Source organism: Ctenopharyngodon idella, chromosome 14 (assembly GCF_019924925.1).
Source record: "Ctenopharyngodon idella isolate HZGC_01 chromosome 14, HZGC01, whole genome shotgun sequence".
In the NCBI taxonomy this organism is placed as follows: Eukaryota; Metazoa; Chordata; class Actinopteri; order Cypriniformes; family Xenocyprididae; genus Ctenopharyngodon; species Ctenopharyngodon idella.
The window spans coordinates 16,193,398-16,217,205 of record NC_067233.1 but is presented as its reverse complement, the minus strand read 5'-3'; the positions used below and the strand labels follow the sequence as shown (position 1 = coordinate 16,217,205).

At 36.8% G+C, this 23,808-nt stretch overlaps 1 protein-coding gene across 1 annotated transcript in view; it reads left to right on the top strand.

Annotated features, from left to right (window-relative positions):
• The window catches only part of rxfp1 (relaxin family peptide receptor 1), a 71,199-nt gene that overhangs the window by 27,145 nt on the left and 20,246 nt on the right, over window positions 1-23,808 (top strand). Inside the window, exons 3-7 of the mRNA XM_051918346.1 lie at window positions 10,674-10,757; window positions 18,745-18,850; window positions 21,709-21,780; window positions 23,249-23,320; window positions 23,469-23,540. Of these exons, the coding sequence (XP_051774306.1) occupies window positions 10,674-10,757; window positions 18,745-18,850; window positions 21,709-21,780; window positions 23,249-23,320; window positions 23,469-23,540 (406 nt within the window). The remainder of the gene's footprint in view (window positions 1-10,673; window positions 10,758-18,744; window positions 18,851-21,708; window positions 21,781-23,248; window positions 23,321-23,468; window positions 23,541-23,808) is intronic.

The window sequence follows — 23,808 nt, the reverse complement described above, 5'->3', positions numbered from 1 at the left end:
GAGGGAGGAGCCATGATGGAGGCCTGGGCGATGGAACCAGGGATGCCTTCTCCTGTGATGGAGCTGGCTGCAATGGAGACCCAGACGGAGCCGAGGAGACACGGAGCCAGGGTGGCAGTGCAGGTCCGGAGGGCCAAGGCGGACGCTGACAGCTCATGGGACCGAGGCGGAGGCAGGGATCCAGAAGACCGCAGTGGAGCCAGTGACAAGGGAGCCTGGTGGAGCTGGTGGGATGACGGGCCACGGTGTAGCTGAGGGAGCATTGAGCTAAGGCAGAGCTGTTGGGTCGGAGGACCAAGGTGGAGTCCGGGGCTCTGTGGCTGGAGGTGGAGGCAGGGGATCCTCACGCCATTATGGAGCTTGGCAACTGGCTAGACCAGAGCCAGCCAGGAGGTGGGAGAAGGAGGCTGGGAGGGATCACAGGAAGCACAGGGGACATGGGGCTGAGCAGAACCAGTGGAGAAACAGGAGACTCAGGGCTGGGTGGGACCAGCGGGGGCATTGGAGAGTTTATGCTGGGCAAGACCAGCGGGGGATGGGAGAAACAAGGAAATATCCTCTTCAAAATCATCTATTACATTCCCAGAGGCCAGACTTAGCACATTCATAGTGGTGGGAGTGTGGGCGGGCTTCCATACGAGTCCTCAAGCTCCACTAATACTCCGGGGACAGGCGTGTTAGCAGTCTCGCTCACCTGGTCAGACATGACAATGGGCACAGGCTCCGGGGGCAGTATATGGCTCAGTTTTGTTTCCTGGCACATTCTCCGCGGCGGGCGCTGACTCCGTGTCTGCGGTGGAGTTCAGCTTCAGTTCCATCTGGTTGGGTGATGGCTGACAGGGCAGTGGGTAAGGTGTATTGGGGCTGGTGGGCTCCACGAGGCTGATGGAGGCAGGACTAAATATTTATGCTCCTCCCGAACCTACATTTGGAACTCCATTTAATGAACAACAGTTGAACTGAATGAAACTGACACAGACTAGAAACCAGGACTCACAAGCAAGCAGTGATAAACACAATGAAACATAGCATACATGTTTAAGTAATATCTCCAATAGTTTGTCTCCTAAACTAAAAAAGCATGTTGAATTGCTTTTGTTTTCTTGTCTTTTTAACCCTTATTTTCAAACGGCTGTGTCTGAAACAGAAGGCAGCTGCCCAGTCAGTCAATGATTGAACAGATAGGATTGTTGTTGTATAAAGGTTCCTTCTAAGAATTCAGACAAGCTTAAGGCCAGGACACACCAAACCGAAGGTCAGCAACTGGGCAATGCCGGCTTAGCTTTTTGGTGTGTTCTGCACTGTTGGCTGTAGTCAGATGCCATCTGGGTTTTTTGGGCCGATTCAGCATGTTGTGAATGAGTCTATGCACGAGAATAAAAGTGAAAGTAATGAAAGCGAGCAAAGAAGTCAAGATGGTACAGACAGAAGGCTGTTATAATTTTACATCATCTTACCTGAGCATTCCCTTTTTGAATGACGAAAACGGTGAAAGTGACATGACGTGTGGCTAAGTATGGTGTCCCATACTCGAAATTTGTGCTCTGCATTTCACCCATCCAAGTGCACACACACAGTATTGAACTCACACCCAAAGCAGTGTGCTGCAGCGCCTGGGGATAGATTGGGAGCAGACATGTTCACAAGTCCTTGCGGTCCAAGTCCAAGTCAAGTCTCAAGCCTTTGAGGTTCAAGTCCAAGTCAAGTCTCAAGTCTTTGAGGTTCAAATCTAGTCAAGTCAAGTCTCAAGTCTTTGAGGTTCAAGTCTAGTCAAGTCAAGTCTCAAGTCTTTAGGGGTCCAAGTCAAGTCTCAAGTGAAGTCTTTGTTCTATTTTTAGCAATATTTTTTCAGCTATTTGCTATTGTAATTAACAGTGTATAGAAATATCAAAACAGATTACTTTTACTTTAAAATTGCCTAATAAAGCACACAAAATACTACTTAAATCATTACTATTACTTTCCAACTTTATAAAAAATTATACCATTTAGTTTAGAGCAACCGCAAGGAACAAAAGTGCTTTTGCTTATTGAGCTATTTGAGTTGCCGTAGTTTGCTTTTGCTCTCAAGCAATGCAGGATAATGTAGTCTTCCAGTGAGTGCCGACAGTAACAAAACTTATGTATAGACAAGCGTTACAGTAAACAACACAACAAACAACATTTCCATCTGCGTGTCTCAATTGTAAAAAAGGCAATATAATAACGCACTCCGACTCAACAAACCGATCTGTGGAAATGAGTCAGACAGGGTCATAAAATGCGTATAGAAATGTTTGTCCAATCCAGATTAACTTGGTAAATCTGGATATTATATGCATATGTTAGCAAATAATTGGGGGGACATGAAAAGGACATAGGCTACTTCTCAAAAATGGACCACAAGCCTCCGCAGCTGTGCAACACCGCAGCTTTTCTTTGGATTAATTGATTGCTTTTCAATATTTATTATGTGTTGCTAATTTATTTAATAGAAGTTTTCTAATGGGTGAAAAATGTACGTGCCTTCAGATGTGTCACATGCTCGCTGGCTTGGTGTGTTTAGAGATGATTTGTGATTCACTGCTGAAGCACATATTTAGGAATCAATGAATAGTAAAATGTGGTGTTTCGTGTCGTCATGTGGGGTAGTAAAGAGAACGTAATCAGGAATGCCATGCCAAAAGACATTTTTCACAAGTCTTTGTCTTCAAGTCCAAGTCAAGTCTCGGGTCAGTTGTTCACAAGTCCAAGTCAAGTCGCAAATCTTTTTTTTTTTTCTTTTTTTTTTGCGTCTGAAGTGCGAGTCGCAGACTCGAGTTTCCATCTCTGATTGGGAGTTAGGTGCCTTGCTCAAGGGCACCCCAGTTGTGGGTAATGAGAGTGGAAGAGAGCGCTGTTTATTCACTCCACCCACCTACATTACCTGCTGGTCCTGAGACTCGAACCCACGACCTTCAGGGTCCAACTCTCTAATCATTAGGCCACAATTGCCCCCTTTTGACTATTGATGCCTGCTGATATAGACAGATATTTATATATTTAGATACTTAGACGCAGGCGTAGAATGCACATGCTAGTTGACCGTCGCCTTTAGTCCTTTTGGTCTGTTCATGCGCAGCTTTTTGGTCGAGACATCCTATGAGATGGGACAACACAGTCAGCATTCGTTGTCACTAGTTCTTTGATGTCAGCTTGGTGTGTCCTGGGCTTTACAAGGCACCATAATGTCATGTCTAATGATCTAGAACATATTCAAGAGAGCTTTAGATCAAGAAAATATTTAGTGACTTCAGAAATTATTTCTCTGTGGAAATGTAATTACAGGTGTAATTACAGGTACAAAAAAAGAAAGAAAGCGTTAAAAACTAATTTTCTGCTTTCAACTTTTCTGTCAGATGCCATTTTTATTCTTTCCACCAGCTGTTGCATGCATAGGATTGTAGGATATCATAGATAGTGAAGGATACATCCACACTGCCTTAAAATAACCAGATAAAGGTAATTTAGTGGAAAGGATGTTATGAAAACATTAAATTCGGACATGTCTTGATGTCTTCCTATTTCCATATGCTGCCCTGAGGGTCGCATTTTTAGGTTTCTGACACAGCAGCTGTCTAGATTTAGACAGTGTATTGAATTATTCAGGCACACTGACTCATTCTGTCTCTTTATTAATAAAATATTAAATATTTTCTTTAGTGCTGAACTAGATACTTTATAGATTCCAAATAAAATTAAAATGTTATAAAATAACATTAATTCTAAATATTTGTAAATGTTGAGCTTCTTATTATAGCCAGAGACTTTTATCTTATATGAAAGTCTTATTATGCAGAACTTCAAAATTCTCAAAATTTTGCAGCACCAGAAATATGTAAATCGTAACACATTTCCTCCACACTTACATTTACCTCTTTCATAAGATTTATATCTTAATATTACTGGAAATTTTTTGATTGGCATACGTTTGTTTTCATTTTCTGATTGGAAACCCAACCAATTATCCATTTCATTATCTCTAATGGTTTAAAAATGCCACTATAAACAAATGTGTTGTGACACCAAAGAACACGAATGAACTGATAACAGGTTCTTTTTCTGAGATCCAGTTAACTTTTTTTGCTGTCTGTGAAGCATCAATGCTGTCAGTATGATTAGACTGTGCATGTGATAAAGTTCTCAACTCAAAGTGGACTGAAATGATTAGTTGAAATGTATTGCATTTATTGAGTTAGAAGCTACACTAATGTGCTTATGATGTGTATCTTGTGTCTTTTGTCTTCTCAGTGTGCTATTATAAAATGCTCCGTGACAGGTGCACCATGGGAATGCAGTGGCCATGTCACATCAATCTCGCTTACATCTGTTAGAAAGGTCGTTTGTTAGTGAAAACTGTGTCTATGTAGTAGAAGGTGCTGTGACACGTCATGGGAATTCAACGTTTGACCAATGCAGTGACACGTTTACATTTATTTTCAGAATTTGAACCCCCAGAGTTATATGTGCTCTCTTATTAAAATAGCCTTATGTTATGAAATGGATGGCCTGTGACCTCTGTTTATGCCTGTCTGGATGAAATAGTCATAGCTGAGGGACACAATATGACAACAACAGGATATCACAGTAATCACACCATTGACAACCTGAATAAAGATGCTCATCTTGAGTTTCATTGATTCAATCTTCAAGGTAATGGCTAGCCAGACATGTTATCCTTTCAATGGGCCTAGTCAATTTCCACGAATTAGAGTTGTATAAAACATACTTTATAACTAAATGAGAGCTATGATGATCTATGATACACACACACACACACACACACACACATATATACAGTATCTCACAGAAGTGAGTACACCCCTCACATGTTTGTAAATATTTTATTATATATTTTCATGTGACAACACTGAAGAAATGACACTTTGCTACAGCTTGTATAACAGTGTAAATTTGCTGTCCCCTCAAAATAACTCAACACACAGCCATTAATGTCTAAACCGCTGGCCACAAAAGTGAGTTTCTTGTTTCTTGTTTCTGTTTCTTGTTTCTTAACGCAAATATCTAATCAGTCAATCACATGGCAGCAACTCAATGCATTTAGGCTTGTAGACATGGTCAAGATGATCTGCTGAAGTTCAAACTCAGCATCAGAATGGGGAAGAAAGATGATTTAAGTGACTTTGAACGTGACATGGTTGTTGGTGCCAGACAGGCTGGTCTTAGTATTTCAGTCAATGCTGATCTTCTGGGATTCTCACACACAACCATCTACACAGAATGGTCCGAAAAAGAGAAAATATCCAGTGAGAGGCAGTTCTGTAGGTGAAAATGCCTTGTTGATGCCAGTGGTCGGAGGAAAATGGCCAGACAGGTTCAAGCTGATAGAAAGGCAACAGTAACTCAAATAACCACTTGTTACAACCGAGGTCAGAAGAGCATCTCTGAACGCACAACACGTCAAACCCTGCAGCAACTGGGTGCCTCTTCTGTCAGATAAGAACAGGAAACTGAGGCAACAATTCGCACGGGCTCACCAAAATTGAACAATAGAAGATTGGAAAAACGTTGCCTACTGTCATGAGTCTCGATTTGCTGTGACATTTACATGGCAGGGTCAGAATTTGGCATCAACAACATGAAATCATTGATCCATCCTGCCTTGTATCAGTGGTTCAGGCTGCTGGTGGTGTAATGGTGAGGGGGATCTTTTCTTGACACACTTTGGGCCCCTTATTACCAATTGAGCATCATTTAAATTCCACAGCCTGAGTATTGTAAAAGTGGGTCCAACCCGGTACTAGCAAGGTTTACCTAATAAAGTGGCCTTTGAGTGTATGTTTGTGTATAGATATACTTATTATACTTCTTCATATTATTTATGAATAAATATAGCCTATTTCATTCATTTTATTTATTTTTTATTTCCCATAACAGCAATTAAGTAGACACTCATTTCTTTAGATTGCTGTTTATTTGTAAGCATTTGGTTATTTAAAATTAGTAATTAAATCTTTATCTGTAATTTTTGTAATAATTGTGTTCCATTTGTCATGGACCAGCCGTATAAACAAGGTCATTAATCTAAATGTTACACTGGGAGGAGATATTACCTCAGCACTTAATCTTCCTTGTCATTTTACGTTTCTGTTGCCAAGCCTGAAAAAACCAGTAATGATGCATAGAGGATGTAGTATGATGATGCTTAGATTTGAAAAGCTCAACAGCTGCATCGCGTTCATATGTTTTACAAACTCTTAAGCATCCTCATTACAGATTTTAACGTAATCAGACAGTAACATGTTATCACTACAAAACAAAATCGATACTACCCACTTATGAAAAAGTGATGTTCATCCACTTTTTTAAGGATGACAGTGTCACAGATCAATCATGATGTGTTGTTAAGAGACATTAATAAAGTGAAGTGTATTAGTGGTGGAGAGCTTTTCTTTGGAAACACCCTTTATCTAAATAAAGGTTTGACTCGATAAATCCTAAACAAGAGGCTTGATGCAGATGAACGATGAGAGAACATTTAAACATCAGAAACCATACCAGCATGAAACGTTAACACAAGACCATGATTAGACGATGAGGGTTTAAATACATAAAGGTAACAAGAGACTAAGTGAAGGACTGGTGTAGGTGATCATTAAAGAGACACAGGGAGTCGTGACAATTATGTTTGATGGGGCAAACTTTCAGTCAAGACACAATAGAGTAATAGAAGTGTACAGTGTAACACTTTAGTTTAGAATCCAATTCTCACTATTATCTAGTTGCTTATTAACACGCATATTACTAGGATATTGGCTGTTTATTAGTATTTATAAAGTACATATTAATGCCTTATTCTGCATGACCATATTCTACATCCCTTAATCCTACCCAATTCCTAAACTTAACAACTGCCTTACTAACTATTAAGCAGTAATTACGAGTTTATTGAGGCAAAAGTCATAGTTAATAGTTAGTTGATAGTGGGAATTGGACCCTTAACTAAAGTGTGACCAAAGATTATATGTTGGTTTTACTAATGGCTGCCTTAGTGCTGTTCAATATAACCAACGGTGTGAGTTGCTGTAATTGTGACATGAGGCTGGATGGGGAAGAAATAACCTTTCAGAGCCTTGCTGGGACACAAATAGCAGCATTTCCTGGTGGATTTAAAGTCTTTGCAATGCTGTTCACTCATGTTGTGTGTAGTATAGTGTTAAAAGAGGTTCTATTTTTTTTTGTTTTTTTTTTTTTTTTTGCAAGTGTAGATTAGAGAAAAAGATTGTGAGTACCCTGCCCCAAATGAAAGGAACAGAAATTTTCTCTTAAAGGAATGGTTTACCAAAAAAAAAGTATGATTCTGTCTGTAGTTATTATTGTTCCAAATCATTCCATATCCTTTCAAATACTTTCCCCTTTGTGTTCTACAGAAAAAAATAACAACATACAGGTTTGAAACGACATGAAGGTGAGTAATGAGAGAATTTTCATTTTTTGGTGAACTATTCCTTTTTATTGTTCTAATAGGAAAAGTGGTTGAAGTTCCTTTAATTCCACTGATATGAATAACAACACAGTCCAAAGGGGGATACATGCTTGTTTTGCGGAATACATGCTAAACCTTAATTGAAGGCAAATTACTTTGCTACTGTGTCTAGATAAGACTACCCACTATGTGCAATATCCTTTTGTAGCCTGTTTGTAAGATAATAATTAAAGGGTTACTTCACCCAAAAATGAAAATTCTGTCATTAATCACTCACCCTCATGTCCTTTCATACCCGTAAGACTTTCGTTCATCTTCGGAACACAAATCTTTTTGATGAAATCTGAGAGCTACGCAACTACCACTTTGACATTTTAAAAAGTTTATAGAGAGATTTTTTTTGTTGTTGTTCTGAAGATGAACAAAAGTTTTACAGGTTTGGGATGACTTGAGGGTGAGTAATTAATGACAGAATTTTCATTTTTGGGTGAACTTACCCTTTGAGTGAGAATATTAATTGAGATGCCAGATAGGATTTTTTTTTTTTTTTTTTTTTGTTTATCATGCTAAATCATTTATTTATGCCATTTGAATATGACCTACTTTTTGTCCTGGTAACAATATTTGAATATCTCTGTAGGTTTTTTTTTTTTTTTTCTTGTAAATTGTTGTGAAGTGCAGTAATGCATTTCTATATGGTGCCAGGTTGCTTCTTATTTTTATGAATGTTTGAAAGGTATCCATTTTTTTCCCATTACAGTTTATGAAAGTCATCAGCCCTGCCATTTTGGCACTTCAGTTTAAAATGAGAGATTGACTTATATGAACACCCCTAGATTGTGGTATGATGTAAACAAAACAAAACAAAAAATGTTTCTGTTGATGCAATATTAAGAATATAGGATATTTTATATAGGTATAGGCTACAACATAAAAATCATCTAAATTCAGCTGCCTGGCATTGCTCACTTTCTTGGAAAAGTTTATTAAAAGACTGTTTGAGGTCTTTGTAGCACAGCTTAGATGTTTAATTAACATTTGCATTTCACCCATGTTTAATCAATTACCTGCATGACACGAAAGGAATGCCATAGAAAATTGATGGATAATGAGCTACTCAAGCAAAGTGTTGATGTTTCAGCATCACAGAAGTCATTTCCTTTATCCTTAAACACTAAGTAAAATTAACCCCAGAAGATATTCTCTGAGGCGGTGTGCTTGCATTTAACCATGCATAATTTGGCTAAACAGAAAGAGCACCAGTTAGAAGAGAATTACTGAGCTGAATCATTTTTAGAAAATCAGTTTTCTTTGTCAGACTGCTGTCAATTTTAAAATATGTATATAAATTATATATAAACGAACACTATTTTTATACATAAAATCTTTTTTTAAGAGAATATATATTTTCCCTACATCCTTGTGAATATGGTTTGTGTTATGTTTTATTATACTTTGTAATGATGTTTTATTAACAAAGTTTGGGAGGAACACGTTCAAATGATCTATCCAATCAGCACGAGAGGAGGCCTATATATATACATAGCCAGCTCACCTCCGTTCCTCTACAGTTCCACAACTTCCAAGCTCAGAGCCCTTCCCTCAGACAGCACAGCAAATATGCATATCTGATTATTTGTAAGTGTGAACTTGTGAAGATCTGGAAAAGTCCACTTTTATTTGTTTTCAAAAATTCTAATGGGCACCTTTGGTCCTGTGGACCTTGAAGAATTAAAGTCCTGTCAAATCATACTGGTCGCTCTAGTTTATTCAGTTTATCTTAATGCATAACTGTGGATATAAATGCAGTCCATCCATCCATCCATTCATCCATCCATCCATCCATCCATCCATCCATCCATCCATCCATCCATCTATTCATCCATCGATCCATCCAGCCATCCCCAGAATGTTTAATTAAATGCAGACAGTGTGGCTCCCCCTGCCTTTGGCAGGTCACTATCCCCATGTGCTGACCACTTGGGCTGAGAGGTCGATGCTCAGTGAGGCAGCTGGATTATTAATAGGATTGTCAGGCTGAGAATGTGCTCTCTTTTAAACCAGTGGACAAATCTGACATTAAGAACCCAGCTTGAGTCTACTGTACCTTTAACATCATTACCTTTACACATCATTACATTATATATTGCAGGTATTGTATGCATTATGCATTACTGTCTGCAGTGTATTTATGTTTTAAAAAACAGACTGTTTTAAGGTTTTTGAAATAAGTCTCTTATATGCTCACCAAGCCTGGATTTATTTGCTCAAAAATACAGTGAAAACAGTCATTTTGTGAAATGTAAGTAAAATTTTAATGTATTTTAAAATGTAATTTATTCCTACATTGGCAAAGCTGAATTTTTGGTAGCATCATTACTCCAGTCTTCAGTGTCACATGATCCTTCAGAAATTATTCTAATATAATGATTCGCTGCTTGAGAAACATTTCTTATTATTATCTGAGCTGAAAACAGTTGTGTGTGCTTAATATTTTTGAGTAAACCATGATACTTTTTTTCAGGATGCTTTGATGAATTGTTCAGAAGAACAGCATTTATTTGAAATTGATTTTTTTTTTAACTATGTAGAAGTCTTAACTCTCGCTTTTGATCAGTTTATTGCGGCTTGGCTGAAAATGAATAGTGATTTCTTGAAAAAACTATTTAAAAACAAAATATTCTGACCCCAAACTCTTGAACAATAGTGTAAATTATTTTTTTTTTGCATTTGAATACCTACGAATAAAAATGAGATCTCCCTGACAGTGACTGATGAAGGTGGATTGAGAAAGGCGGAAGGTTGTTTGAGATGTTAAGTGTGAGGTGTCAGGAGACAGGAAACGCCACGAAAGTCACACCTATTTTGCATGTCACCTGCTTCATTTCCTCCACGACTTTTGTAGTTGGCAACCAGTGTCAAGATGATTGACAGGGGTTGCTGAGTAGGTTAACACGATTCTTAAAAAAGAACAAAACCAAATGTGTTATGTATTATGCAACTTACCCTGAGAGAAGGAGTGGAAGCACATTTGTTAAACCAAAGACCCTGCAAAATGGTTCTTAGCCATTTTCCATAATGGTCTTTGTTGTGCCATTAATGTGTTAAATCCTTCTGATGCACACGTGAACAAATGGCAAATGAGCAAACGGCTTTGTTAGCAATGACTAGCAGACTAACCCTTTACTACTTCTTGTTTTTCTTCTAGGAGACAATAATGGTTGGCCACATCTCTTTGATAACTATTTCGGCATCCCCAGTAATAACCTTGGAACTAAGTCAAACGCCTGCTGTAAGTATGCTCTCATTTTTATATTTCAGAGGTTTAAGCTCTACAACAATTCAAAAAACCTGAACCTTGTATAGGGAATTTTTTGAATGCTTCTTTTAGAAATACTGTATGCGTGTAAAATCTGGTTTAACACATTTGGCAGCTGTTTTTTGTCCTTACACATGCTAAAACAACAGAGAGATGGACAGTTAGAATAATAAATGCACAAGACCTTTTTCAGTCTGACATGGATATTGCTATTCACAGAATAAAATAAGCACACTAACCCCCGGTTTTACAGACAAGGCTTAAGCTAGTCCTAGACTAAAATGCATGTTTGAGCTGTTTTAACTGAAAGTAACTTGGACTGACACATCTGAAAATATGTCAGAGCCATTGTTTTGTCTCAAAATGCACACCAGCAATGTTTTTTTCTAGGGTACATTTATAAAAAAAACTACTTAAATACCCTAATTGAACTAAGGCCTAATCCTGGCTTAGGCTAAGCCCTGTCTGTGAAACCAGGCCTAAAAGTGTTTGAGAGTCCCTTGAGAGCATGTGTAGCCATTTGTTGTTAAAAAAAAAAAAAAAACGTTTATATAAGATATTTGATTTATATACTGTTTACACTACTGTTCAAAAGTTTGGGGGTCTTTTTATTACTTTTATTCAGCAATGCATTAAATTTATCAAAAGTGACGGTGAAGAGTTTTACATTGTTTCAAAGAAATTCTATTTCAAATAAATACTGTTCTTTTAAACTTTTTATTTATCAAAGAATCCAAAAAAAAAATGCATCATGGTTTCCAAAAAAATATTAAGCAGCACTTGTTTTAACAATGCTAATAAGTGCCAACTTAGCATATTAGAATGATATTTGAAGGATTATGTGACACTGAAGACTGGAGTACTTCTTTTAAAGCATATTAAAAAGCCCAAACTTTTGAACAGTTGTGTACAGTATATATTATCATAACATTTGCTTTTTGTGTACAATGGAGAAATTGCTTTATTAGTATTCATAACCTGTAATTGGTTTGTCAGAGAAGCGCATTATTAGTCCATAGTTTGCAAAAGCTGTAAAATGTAGTTTTTTTCTTACAAATCCAAGCACTTGAACACAAGATTTAATAAACAGCCAATTATCCTGAAATTAAAGAGTATGCATGTGGAGAGAACATAATATTATAGCTGGGATACTTGTATGCTCACTGAATTGGCTCAATTTTAATGATTCAAAACAAACAACTGACAGTTGAATAAATCTTAAAGGGTTAGTTCACCCAAAAATTAAATTTCTGTCATTAATTATTCACCCTCATGTCGTTCCACACCCGTAAGACCCTCGTTCATCTTCGGAAAACAAATTAAGATATTTTGTGAAATCCGAGAGGTATATGACTCGTCCATAGACATCAATATAATCAACATTTTCAAGGTCCAGAAAGGTACTAAAAACATTGTTAAAACCGTTGACGTGACTGCAGTGGTTCAACCTTAATTTTATGAAGCAACGAGAATATTTTTTGTGCACCTTACGCAGTTGACGCAGTAAGCACAGTGAAGGCTTCCGTGTTTAAGTCCAAATGCCAGCTCAGTATTGGCCAAAGCTGCACACGTGAGCAGCACAACGCATGCATGTGATGCTGATGCAGGAGCCGGCCAATAATTAGTCAGCGTTCGGACATAGAATCTGGAAGCACTGGACGTAAACAACGTATAATAATGACACAGAAGAGAAGATATTGTTGAATAAAGTCATTATTTTTGTTTTGTTTCTGCGCACAAAAAGTATTCTTGTCACTTCATAAAATTAAGGTTGGACCACTGCAGTCACGTCGACGGTTTTAACGATGTCTTTAGTACCTTTCTGGACCTTGAAAGTGTTGATTATATTGATGTCTATGGACGAGTCATATACCTCTTTGATTTCATCAAAAATATCTTAATTTGTGTTCCAAAGATGAACGAAGGTCTTACAGGTGTGGAACGACATGAGGGTGAGTAATTAATGACAGAATTTTTTTTTTTTTTTTTGGGTGAACTAACCCTTTAAATTGAACACTTTTTCTTCTTTTAGGATTCTATTCATGTCCCACTTTGATATTCTGTTATCTGGCTGACATGCTCTGACAAGCAACATTTTCCTGTCAAATGCTGTCAGTACAGCTGTATTTACTAACTGGCCACTTCAGGACAAACAAAACCACCTGATCATTCCCAAACATTACGTTATGAATCCCTGCTGTGTTTTTATGTGATTACAGCCTTTCCACTCATCAATATTTACTCTGTTTGGAGATTTTAAGACTTTGTGTGTCTGATGATTAGAAGCTCTCTTGTTGCCAAAACATGATTGAACAGACAGGTTGACAGCTTAGAATGGAAAGCAAAAAAAAAAAAAAACAAGTTTTCTCTCCTTTAAAATAATTTATAAAAGGCTGTTTGATGTTTTCAGAAATATTACTTTGATACTTGGTCAGGAAATGAAAAAAGATTAGGACAACCGCTCATAACTGTTAGACAGCTCATATCTTGAGGCTTATATGGTTTACGATTGGAGGTGATAGGCAGTATTGATCACAGATGCATGTTCAGATGGAGCCTGGGTGTCTGAAAAATCAGTGTGATATTGCAGTGCGACCGCAAAGCTCAAATAAACAAACACGACTGGACAATGTGTGTCCAACATTTTTTGCTGTGACTTTTAACCAGCTTATCTCAAGGTGATTTTAGTGGTGATTCAGTTCCTTTCAAGTTCACACAGACACACAGACAAAGGAACCACAGGTGACCTTCATCACACTATGGACTCGATGGACATGTTCACTTACATTCAACAACCAGAAAATGTCAAAGCAATGATTTTGTCTTAATTAGGAACCATATGTGTTTTGTTGTATGATTTTATTTTTTTTACACTTTATTTTAAGGTGTCCTTTATACAGTGTAATTGTACAAGTAATGAGTAATAACAATGTAATTATACATAATTAATTACTATAGTAACTATGTAACGTGTGTAACAAGGACACTAAAATAAAGTATTTTTTTTTTTAGTGTTGCTTTAAAAGTGTGATTGTGCTATTGTTCTTTTAAATCAATGTAATTTTACTATTTAATACAATGACATTTATACATGACATAAATATCCAGATACTTTTGACAGCCACTGTAATAAGAATCGAAATTTAATTATGTTTTCTATCCATATGAATTTACATCAACTAATGATATGTCAAATATGTAAAATATTCAAGCATTTCTGGGTTCAGCATGAATTTATATGGAAGCCCATTTCTGCCACATAAGAAAAACTCATCCCAATCATAATTATGACATAAAAATTCGAAATTAGCAGAAAAAGTTATATTTATACGCCTAAAAAGTCAAAATGATGACATAATAAGTCATAAAGAGATAATGATGTGAGTGATAAATATAGGGTCATACTTTAGATTAGAGTACATATATTTACTATCAACTACTTTTACCTCAATAAACTCCGAATTACCACTTATTGATAGTAAGGTAGTTGTTGTAGTGGTTATTTTTAGGTATGGGGTAGGGATAAGGGGTCTAGAATATGCTCATGCAGAAAAAGGCATTAATATGTGCTTTATAAGTACTAATAAACAGCCAATATGCATGCTAATAAGCAAATTTAATAGTGAATATTTGTACCTAATCTAAAGTGTTCCCAAATGTAGTAATTATGAATGGCTTTTATCTCATAATTTTTACTTTTTATGTTACAATTTCAACTTTTTATCTCATAATAATGACTTAGTATTTCACCTTTTTATTTCATGATTATTTATCTCACTTATGATCTGTATCATAATTTGACTTTTTAAGTCAATTATGATTTGCCAAACTGTGGCGGAAATGAGCTTCCATAAATTTACACTTCATTGGTCAGAAATAATTTTCAGTTACTAATATTGTCCTCCAATGAGCTTAGGTCATTTACATAGCAAAACAACTTAAGCAGTTTCAATTATAGCAGATGTGATGGAAACATTCCCTACATGCACCCCAGCACATGGACCATTGTTAATTAATGAACTACAAGCAGAACCAAGCAACTCACACTAAACTGGCCTGAATAAGCAATTAAACTCCAGTCCATGTTGGCAGTGAATACTCTGCTGTATTCGTCCCCTCATTACCAGCAAATTCAGCGCTGAAAATACAAGTTGATTGGTCTGGAGACAGTGTGAGCTTTATTATTGCACCATCTCTTCTCCCCTTTTCTCCCCAAATTAGTCACTGTGGGCCATCCTGGTGTGTCGGAATTTGATTTCTTTTTTTCTTTTTTTTTACTGTAGCCTCCCTGCATCTTTTGTTCTGCCTTTGTGCTTTCACTTTCTTTCTCAATGTTTAACACAGATAAGACTCTATTGGTACAATGTGTTGGGCCACAGAAGGCCTGTCGAGGCATTTACAATCCTTGGATTTGAGGGCGATCGTTTGCTCTGTTTAACTGCGATAAAGACTTTTATCTCGTGGCTTAATTCTGTCTGGCAGACTTTATTGAACTATCCAACTGCTGACACCATCAGATTACACGTTTGTTTTCAGTCTTACGCACAATAGACTTTATGTCCTTTATTTTAAATTATCTTTAACAACTACAGTGGGGAAAACAATTATTTGATCCCTTGCTGATTTTGTCAGTTTGCCCACTTATAAAGAAATGAGAGGTCAATAATTTTTATGGTAGGTTTATTTTATAAATTGATTTGCATTTCAGTGAGTGAAATAAATATTTGATCCCCAAGCAAAATATGACTTAGTACTTGGTGGAGAAACAGAATCCCTTGTTGGCAAGCACAGAGGTAAGACATTTCTTGTTGTTGGTCACTAGGTTTGCGCACATCTCAGGAGGGATTTTGGTCCACTCCTCTTTACAGATCCTTTCTAAATCCTTGTTTCTTGGCTGTCACTTGGCAACTCGAAGTTTCAGTTCCCTCCACAGATTTTCTATAGGATTAAGGTCTGGAGACTGGCTAGGCCACTCCATGACCTTAATGTACTTTTTCTTGAGCCACTCCTTTGTTGCCTTGGCGGAATGTTTTGGGTCATTGTCATGCTGGAAGACCCATCCACGACCCATCTTCAGTGTTCTGGCTGAAGGAAGGAGGTTCTCGTCCAAGATTTTACGGTACATGGCCCCGTTCATCGGCCCCTCAATGCAGTGAAGTCGTCCTGTCCCTTAGCAGAGAAACAGCCCCAAAACATAATGTTTCCACCAGTGTTAATTTCATTGACGAATAATTTTCGTCATAATTTTCGTCAACGACATTTTTTCACAGATGAAAACGAGATGATGACTAAATAAAAATGTGTTTTGAATGACTAAAACTATGACTAAAATCTACTCTAATTTTCGTCAACGAATAAAAACGAGACGAAAATGAAAGAGAGGGACAATTTGGGAAGATATCCATGGAAGATGCGCACATTTGAAGTGTAATGTGCTAATCTAACCGCTGGAAACGCAGCGCTGTTGTGTGCTCTACAGGCTCGTCCAGCAGCACTTCAGACTGCTTCGCAATTAATGAATAACACACATTTATGCCAAGCAATTGCCTGCTACAGTGACTGCAGACATTTCAGAATAAGAGTCACGGTGTATTTCGGGATGGTTTATAATTATTTTTTCCTGGTCATTATTGTTATTTTGCTTACACAATAAACTGTATTTAATTTAATTTCTATTTAATTCATAGTAAACTACTGTATCTTCTGTCACAGGGAGGAAAGACTAAGAACATTATTTGACACATTATTCAATATATTTTACAAGTATAAGGGTTATTATAGTTAACTAAACCTAAAACCAAAGAAATCTTAATTACTTGAAATAAACGTTAACTGAAATAAAAAATAAATATATAAAAAAATGTAAACTTATTTTATTTAATCTAGTTTCTAAGCTTTAGCTTAACCTGAGGTATTAAAATAACAAACAGAAATAAAAACTTATAGACATTTAAAAGCAAAAACTAAAAGACACAAACACAAAAACTACTAAACACTAAAAATCAAATCTAATAAAAAATTTAAATGAAAACTATAATAGTACCTCAGTGAGAAGTGTCAAGTACTGAATTTTGCTCTTTCGTGTCTTTTTGCACTTGAACAGTCAAAAACCGTCCGCTTTGGCAAGCAAATACAGTTGGGTGAACATAAACAGTTTGGGGAATATCAGATGTACCTATATCAGTGTATAAGATCTGTGTATTGTTAGACAAATGCTTAATGCATTACAATTTATCTAAATTAGATTTTAGTCGACTAAATCTACTGTAGATTTATTTGACTAAAACTAGACTAAAACTAAAACAATTTCCGATGACTAAAATATGACTAAAACTAAATGGCATTTTAGTCAAAAGACTAAGACTAAAACTAAATCAAAATTTGCTGTCAAAATTAACACTGTCAAAAACCTCCATGCTTGACTGTAGGTATGGTGTTCTTGGTGGTCATAGTCAGCATTTCTCTCCCTCCAAACACAGCGAGTTGATGCCAAAGAAATCAATTTTGGTCTCATCTGACCACAGCACTTTCTCCCAAGCCTTCTCTGAATCATATAGATGTTCATTGGCAAACTTCAGACGGGCCTGTACATGTGCCTTTTTGAGCAGGGGACCTTGCGGGCACTGCAGGATTTCAATCCATTGCGGCGTAGTGTGTTACCAGTGGTTTTCTTGGTTAATGTAGTCCCAACTGCCTTGAGATCATTTACAAGCTCCTCCCGTGTAGTTCTGGGCTGATCCCTCACCTTTCTTATCATCATCTTTACCCCATGAGGCGAGATCTTGCATGGAGCTCCAGACTGAGGGCGATTGATGGTTATTTTGTATTTCTTCCATTTCCGAATAATTGCACCAACAGTTGTCTCCTTCTCACCAAGCTTCTTGCTGATGGTCTTGTAGCCCATTCCAGCCTTGTACAGGTCTACAATCTTGTCCCTGATGTCCTTTGACAGCTCTTTAGTCTTGCCCATGGTGGTGGAGAGGTTTGAATGGAAGATACAGATTCTTTGGACAGGTGCCTTTTATACACATAACGAGCTGACATTTGGAGTGCTTTCTTAAAGTGACGGGACTAATCTGTGTTCGACATGGGCACATAAACACATCTGTAGGAGGCAGAATTCTTGTTGGTTGGTAGGGGATCAAATACTTATTTCATTTGATCAAATGCTAATCAATTTACCTTTATATAATGTGTTTTTTCTGGATTTTTTTGTTTGATATTCTGTCTCTATCCATTAAAAAAAACCTACCATAAAAATTATAGACTGGTGGGCAAACTTACAAAATCAGCAGAGGATCAAATAATTATTTTCCCCACTGTATCTGTTTGCCATTTCTTGCTCCCCCTATTGTACAAATGTTTGTTACATTTCGGTCTTTCACAAGTATTTGTAACATGTGACTTGTTAGTTTATTAATTAAAATAAATATGTAAAAATGGCTGTTTCAAACAGGTTTTTTTAAACACTCCCCCTATTTGCCATTGGTAGAACAAACAGATAGCCTTGCCTCAAATTCACACTATTGCTTTGACATTTTGGTGCTGTTGTACAAATGGGTGTACAACACTTTGGATGTACAATAGAACATAGTAAAGCACTATATAAATCCCTTATTCATTCATTCATTCATTCATTCATTATGAGGAAACAAGCATACCAATGGCTTACTTAAGCTGCGATTTTAACATTGAATAATAGACTTGACCTTTAAAGATTCAGTTTCTCTTGAGAGCTGAAATTAATCTAATTGGGACTTACCATTAGTGGAACTTATCCTTAATACTACCTGACATAGACCCATAATTTAGTGCTTATTAGTTCAGCATGACTGTTTGCATATTAAGTATTACTATGGCAGATCAAGCTGTAATGCAAAAGTACTTTTTGAATGCTAAGTGGTATATCTAAAATGTTGTCTGCTCTTTCTCTCTCTTTATCTCCGTTTCTGTCACGCAGTGCTTGGGACCGTCCCAGCTGAGTGCCAGTGCAGGGACCTGGAGCTGGACTGTGACGGTGCACACTTTAAAGATGTCCCCACTGTATCCATTAATGTCACCATGATGTGAGTTTCATGCCCTGTGTTTGGAGCATGGCTGCAGTTTGTTGAGTTTATGTGACTTTTTGGATGTGCACGACATACCAAATCCCTGTGCACTGTAAAAAATTATTTTCATGATTTGTTATCGCAACATTTTTTCTTTTATCAAATCAACTTAGATGATTAATGTGGTTCAGATAACAATATTTTGAGTTTCTGTTGATTAAACCAATCGTATTAGCTCAATTTTTTAATTTCAATGAACTCAAAATTCTTTTTTAAGTTAAACCAACAATTCTTTTTTACAGTGTGGCTGCACAGAACCTGACACGTTTGCTTTACTCTAAATGGTGAATATGTAGGGGACTCAATAAAGATATGTTAAATAGTTTATGTACTTTATAAAACAAGAGATGATTGCACCAGAAGCCTAGTCTGATGTATTTGATTTTGAGTCTTAATTAACTCTGAGTGCCTTCAATTTGTGATTTTGGAGCACTGAGATAAACTGAGATAATTGCATTAAAGGTAATTGTGCCAATAATATTCTCTACGCACCATAACTGTGAACCTTCGTTCTCATTTTCGCTCAGTGCCTCATGAAAATCTCTGTTGTTCACATAATAACTGGCTGATATAAAGCTTTCTAGCAGTTTAATATGTGGGTTTGAAATTCATATTTATGTATCAGTTGAAGCTGCTTCTTAATTAAGGCCCAATTTCCTGTATTGCGGCTCTGTTTGACTTTCCACTGTTCATTAGTATGCCACTGCCAAACATCTAAGTAATGCAGAGAATGTGGAAAGGTGTATTAAATGCAATGTCACTCTCTGATTTCAAGTAGACACACTGTGAGCCTTCTCTCTAAGGTCTCATGAAAATCATTGCTTTAAAACAGCTTGTATTTATAAGGTGAAACATATCCTTAGGTTTTTCATAAAGTCAAACATTGCCATTCAGTCCTGTTTTTCTTACACAAAAGTGTGTGTGTGTGTGTGTGTGTGTGTGTGTGTGTTCTGGCATATGTCGTTTATGAGGACACAAATGTGTAATGACATGGGTATTACAATGTAAACATGGTTTATGAGGACACTTTCTCTGTCCTTGTAAACCAAATGGCTTAAAAAACATACTAAACAGTGTTTTTTTTTATACCAGTGTGTGTGTGTGTGTGTGTGTGTGTGTGTGTGTGTGCGTGTGTGCGTGCGTGTTACGTTAAAGCTTTGGTAAATATGGCTGCATGTTATTTCGAGGTTTATGTATCCATGTAACTGGATTAGACCAATGGCAGATGGCCATATCAGTCTAAAGTAATCTGATCTGTTTTAAGTAATCTGATCTAAATTATGATATCAGTGTCTCTATGTTCATGTTATATTTATGTCACGCTGTTGGGTAATTCATAGCAGTGCTTTGACAACATTGCTTTGTAGATTGGTGCCTCACTGTGTCTACACGTCTACGTCCGGTGCAACCATTGTCGCGTCGCGTTACGCCGCAACAGCTTGAGGCTGTCTACGCAAGACACTGTTGCGAATCAGTTTGTCTTTTGTGTCAGAAGTGCTTCGAGCACATCAGAAAAAGAACGGGGCATCAGTTTACTGTCAGGGATCGTATCATGTCACGTCGCGCCACTACATGCTGCATCCAGTGCAGACAGTATCACTGATTATAGTAGGTTCTGTTGTCTTTTGTCTCAGTGTGTCAGACCACTCGTGTCCGGTGTAGACACAGTGTCGCTTAAATGACAGAGAATTAATATCAGATTAGTTTTTTATTGCATAATGAAGCAAGAGATCTATCAATCAAATGTCCGTCCGTCCGTCTATCTATTTTTATCATTCTATCGTTCTGTCTATCGTTCTATCGTTCTATCATTCTACCTATCTACCTACCTAAATACCCACCCACCCACCTATCTATCTATCTATCTATCTATCTATCTATCTATCTATCTATCTATCTATCGTTCTGTCATTCTGTTGTTCTATCGTTCTATCATTCTACCTATCTACCTACCTAAACACCCACCCACCCACTCACCCACACATCCATCCATCCATCCACCCACCTATCTATCTATCTATCTATCTATCTATCTATCTATCTATCTATCTATCTATCTATCGTTCTGTCATTCTGTCGTTCTATCGTTCTATCATTCTACCTATCTACCTACCTAAACACCCACCCACTCACCCACACATCCATCCATCCACACATCCATCCATCCATCCATCTATCTATCTATCTATCTATCTATCTATCTATCTATCTATCTATCTATCTGTCATCTATTTTTTCGGTCTATCTACACTCTAAAAAATGCTGGGTTAAAAACAACCCAAGTTGGGTTGAAAATGGACAAACCCAGCGACTGGGTTAAATGTTTGCCCAACATGCCGGGCAGTTTTACTATTGTTTAAAAATTACTATATGGCTGGCTTAAAATGAGCCCAAAATAAGTTGGAAATTAAAAATCAGACACATAATTACTAGAGGCAGCAATAATTATCAAAAAGTAAACATTTATTAATAAGCAATTTATTAAATGTTTATTGTTTAATTATTCATTAAACTTACAAATAAATGTTCATTTATTAAACATATTAATAAATGGTAATTTCCAACATATTTTGGGTTCATTTTAAGCAAGCAATACAGTAATTTTCAAACAATAGTTAAATAAAACTACCTAGCAGGTTGGGCAAACATTTAACCCAACCACTGGGTTAAAACAACCTATTCTCTGGATTTGTCCATTTTCAACCCAGCTTGGGTTGTTTTTAACCCAGAATTTTTTAGAGTGTAGATAACTGTAAAAATGTTATGACGTGTACTTTCAACAAACAATTTCGTAATGCCTTTTGTTGGTATTGCAGGTCCCTGCAGAGGAACCGGCTGAGGAAGCTAAACGCGGACATGTTCTTAATGTACCAGAGCCTTCAAAAGCTGTAAGAGCCTATCTGCTTCACTAAGTATATCACCTCCTTTATCATTGGACTGTGTGGATGCTGTAATGCTATGAATGATCTAGTACTTGATCTAGTGACAGCTTGGCATTATCGCAGGTGTTTATCAAAATGTTTCTTGCTGGTCTTCACTGTGCTATCGAAGTAAGAAGTGTGTGAAATAGAGAAGATATTGAGTGAGATTAAACAATCCCTCTGGAATAAAACATTCAGTGCTCTCCACAGGAGCGAGCTGAGAACTGAAGTACTTGAGAGAGTTGTCTTTTTATAACCTGACAAAAATGGCTCAATGTTTTCTTTCCCCAGCTGTTAAATTTTTCAAGTGTGTTTGCATGTCTTAATCTGACATGCTCTTTTGTTATGAGTATCGTCTAGTTGTGTTTCGTTCAGATGTACCAGCTGAGTCAAACTGAATCAGCCCCATATTTTTGTCCTCGCACAAACACCATACTTGATCTAGTGACAGATGCTTCAGTGTGCGAACAAACTTAATTTCAGCAGTGGCAAAATGTGGGAATATAAGCCACAATGCATCAGTTGTGGAGCACAGTAGAGCTCAAGTTGTATAAACTTTGGATTTCTTACTTTAATGACAGAGCCGTTGGGTATGAGTATGAATACAGAAACGTTTGATGTTAGCAGTGCAATGAGGTTTAGATGAGGTGAGAATGACTAATCAATAGAGGAGTAAATTTAACCTGATTTTAGTGGTGCTCGGTTGTGCAGATTTCAGTGCTTCAGTGTTATGTGATTGCTATGGTGTTCTGAGTAGTTTTTAGTGCTTTGTTATATGGTTTCTAAGGTGGTTGCTTTATAGTCAAAAACTTGAGGCCAATAAGTTTCTATGACAGTCTGGTCCTAATATACATCTCTGGCCTCTTTTTCAATGGGATTATACACTTTCATTCAAAAGTTTAAAGGTCAGTAAAAATTTTAATAGTTTTATTAAGGACATGTTAAATTGATCAGTATAAAGTATAAGTGACAGTAAAAACATTTATAATGTTACAAAACCTTTCAAATGCTGTTCTTCTGAACGTTTTATTCATCAATAAATCCTGAAAAAGTACCATGGTTTCCAATCTTAAGCAGCAGAACATTGATAATAATAATAAATGTTTCTTGAGCAGCATATCAGAATAATTTCTGAAGGATCATGTAACACTGAAGACTGGAGTAATGATGCTGAAAATTCAGCTTTGCCATCACAGGAATAAATTACAGATTAAAATATATTCAAATAGTAAACAGTAGTTTTAAATTATAATAATATTTTACTGTATTATTGTTTTATTGGATAAATGCCACCTTAGTGAGCATAAGATTCTTCTTTCAAAAACATTATAAAAACCCTACCAACTCCAAACTTTTATTATATACGGTAACATCTACTTGTATTACTTCTCTCTCTTCTACCTCTTTTTAATGCTTCCTGTAAACTGTGTTTCAGGTATCTCCAACACAACCGAATTAAAGCGGTGCACCCGCAAGCTTTCAGAGGCCTTTACAATCTGACGAGACTGTGAGTTTTTAAAGTCAGCAGACATTTCTATTGTCCCTTCAAATACCATAAAACTTTCTAATGACAGACACTTTAGTTTGCTTATTTGCTATGCTTTTAAAAATGCTTTTGGCTACTCTCAGACAAGTGTTATCTCTTATTTTTTCAGGTATCTCAGTTATAATCGAATTACCACCCTACTTCCTTATGTGTTCCAGGATTTACACAAACTGGAATGGCTGTAAGTGTTTCTTGTCATTCTCTGATCTGCTTTCTAAACGTCAGCTAAATCAAGATGGATTTTGTCAGTGCTTTTATGCATCAAATCAAATTCCTCCAACAGCAGTTGTCAATCAATACACATTCTGCAATGATGAATACTGACCATACAGACAACACAAACTAATGTTAATTTCTATGTGATATCAGCTAAGGAGTGATTTCTTTAGCACTCATTTGCAGTCATCAAGGATCGGCTCTAAAGAAAAAGAAGTGATTTGAACCTTTAT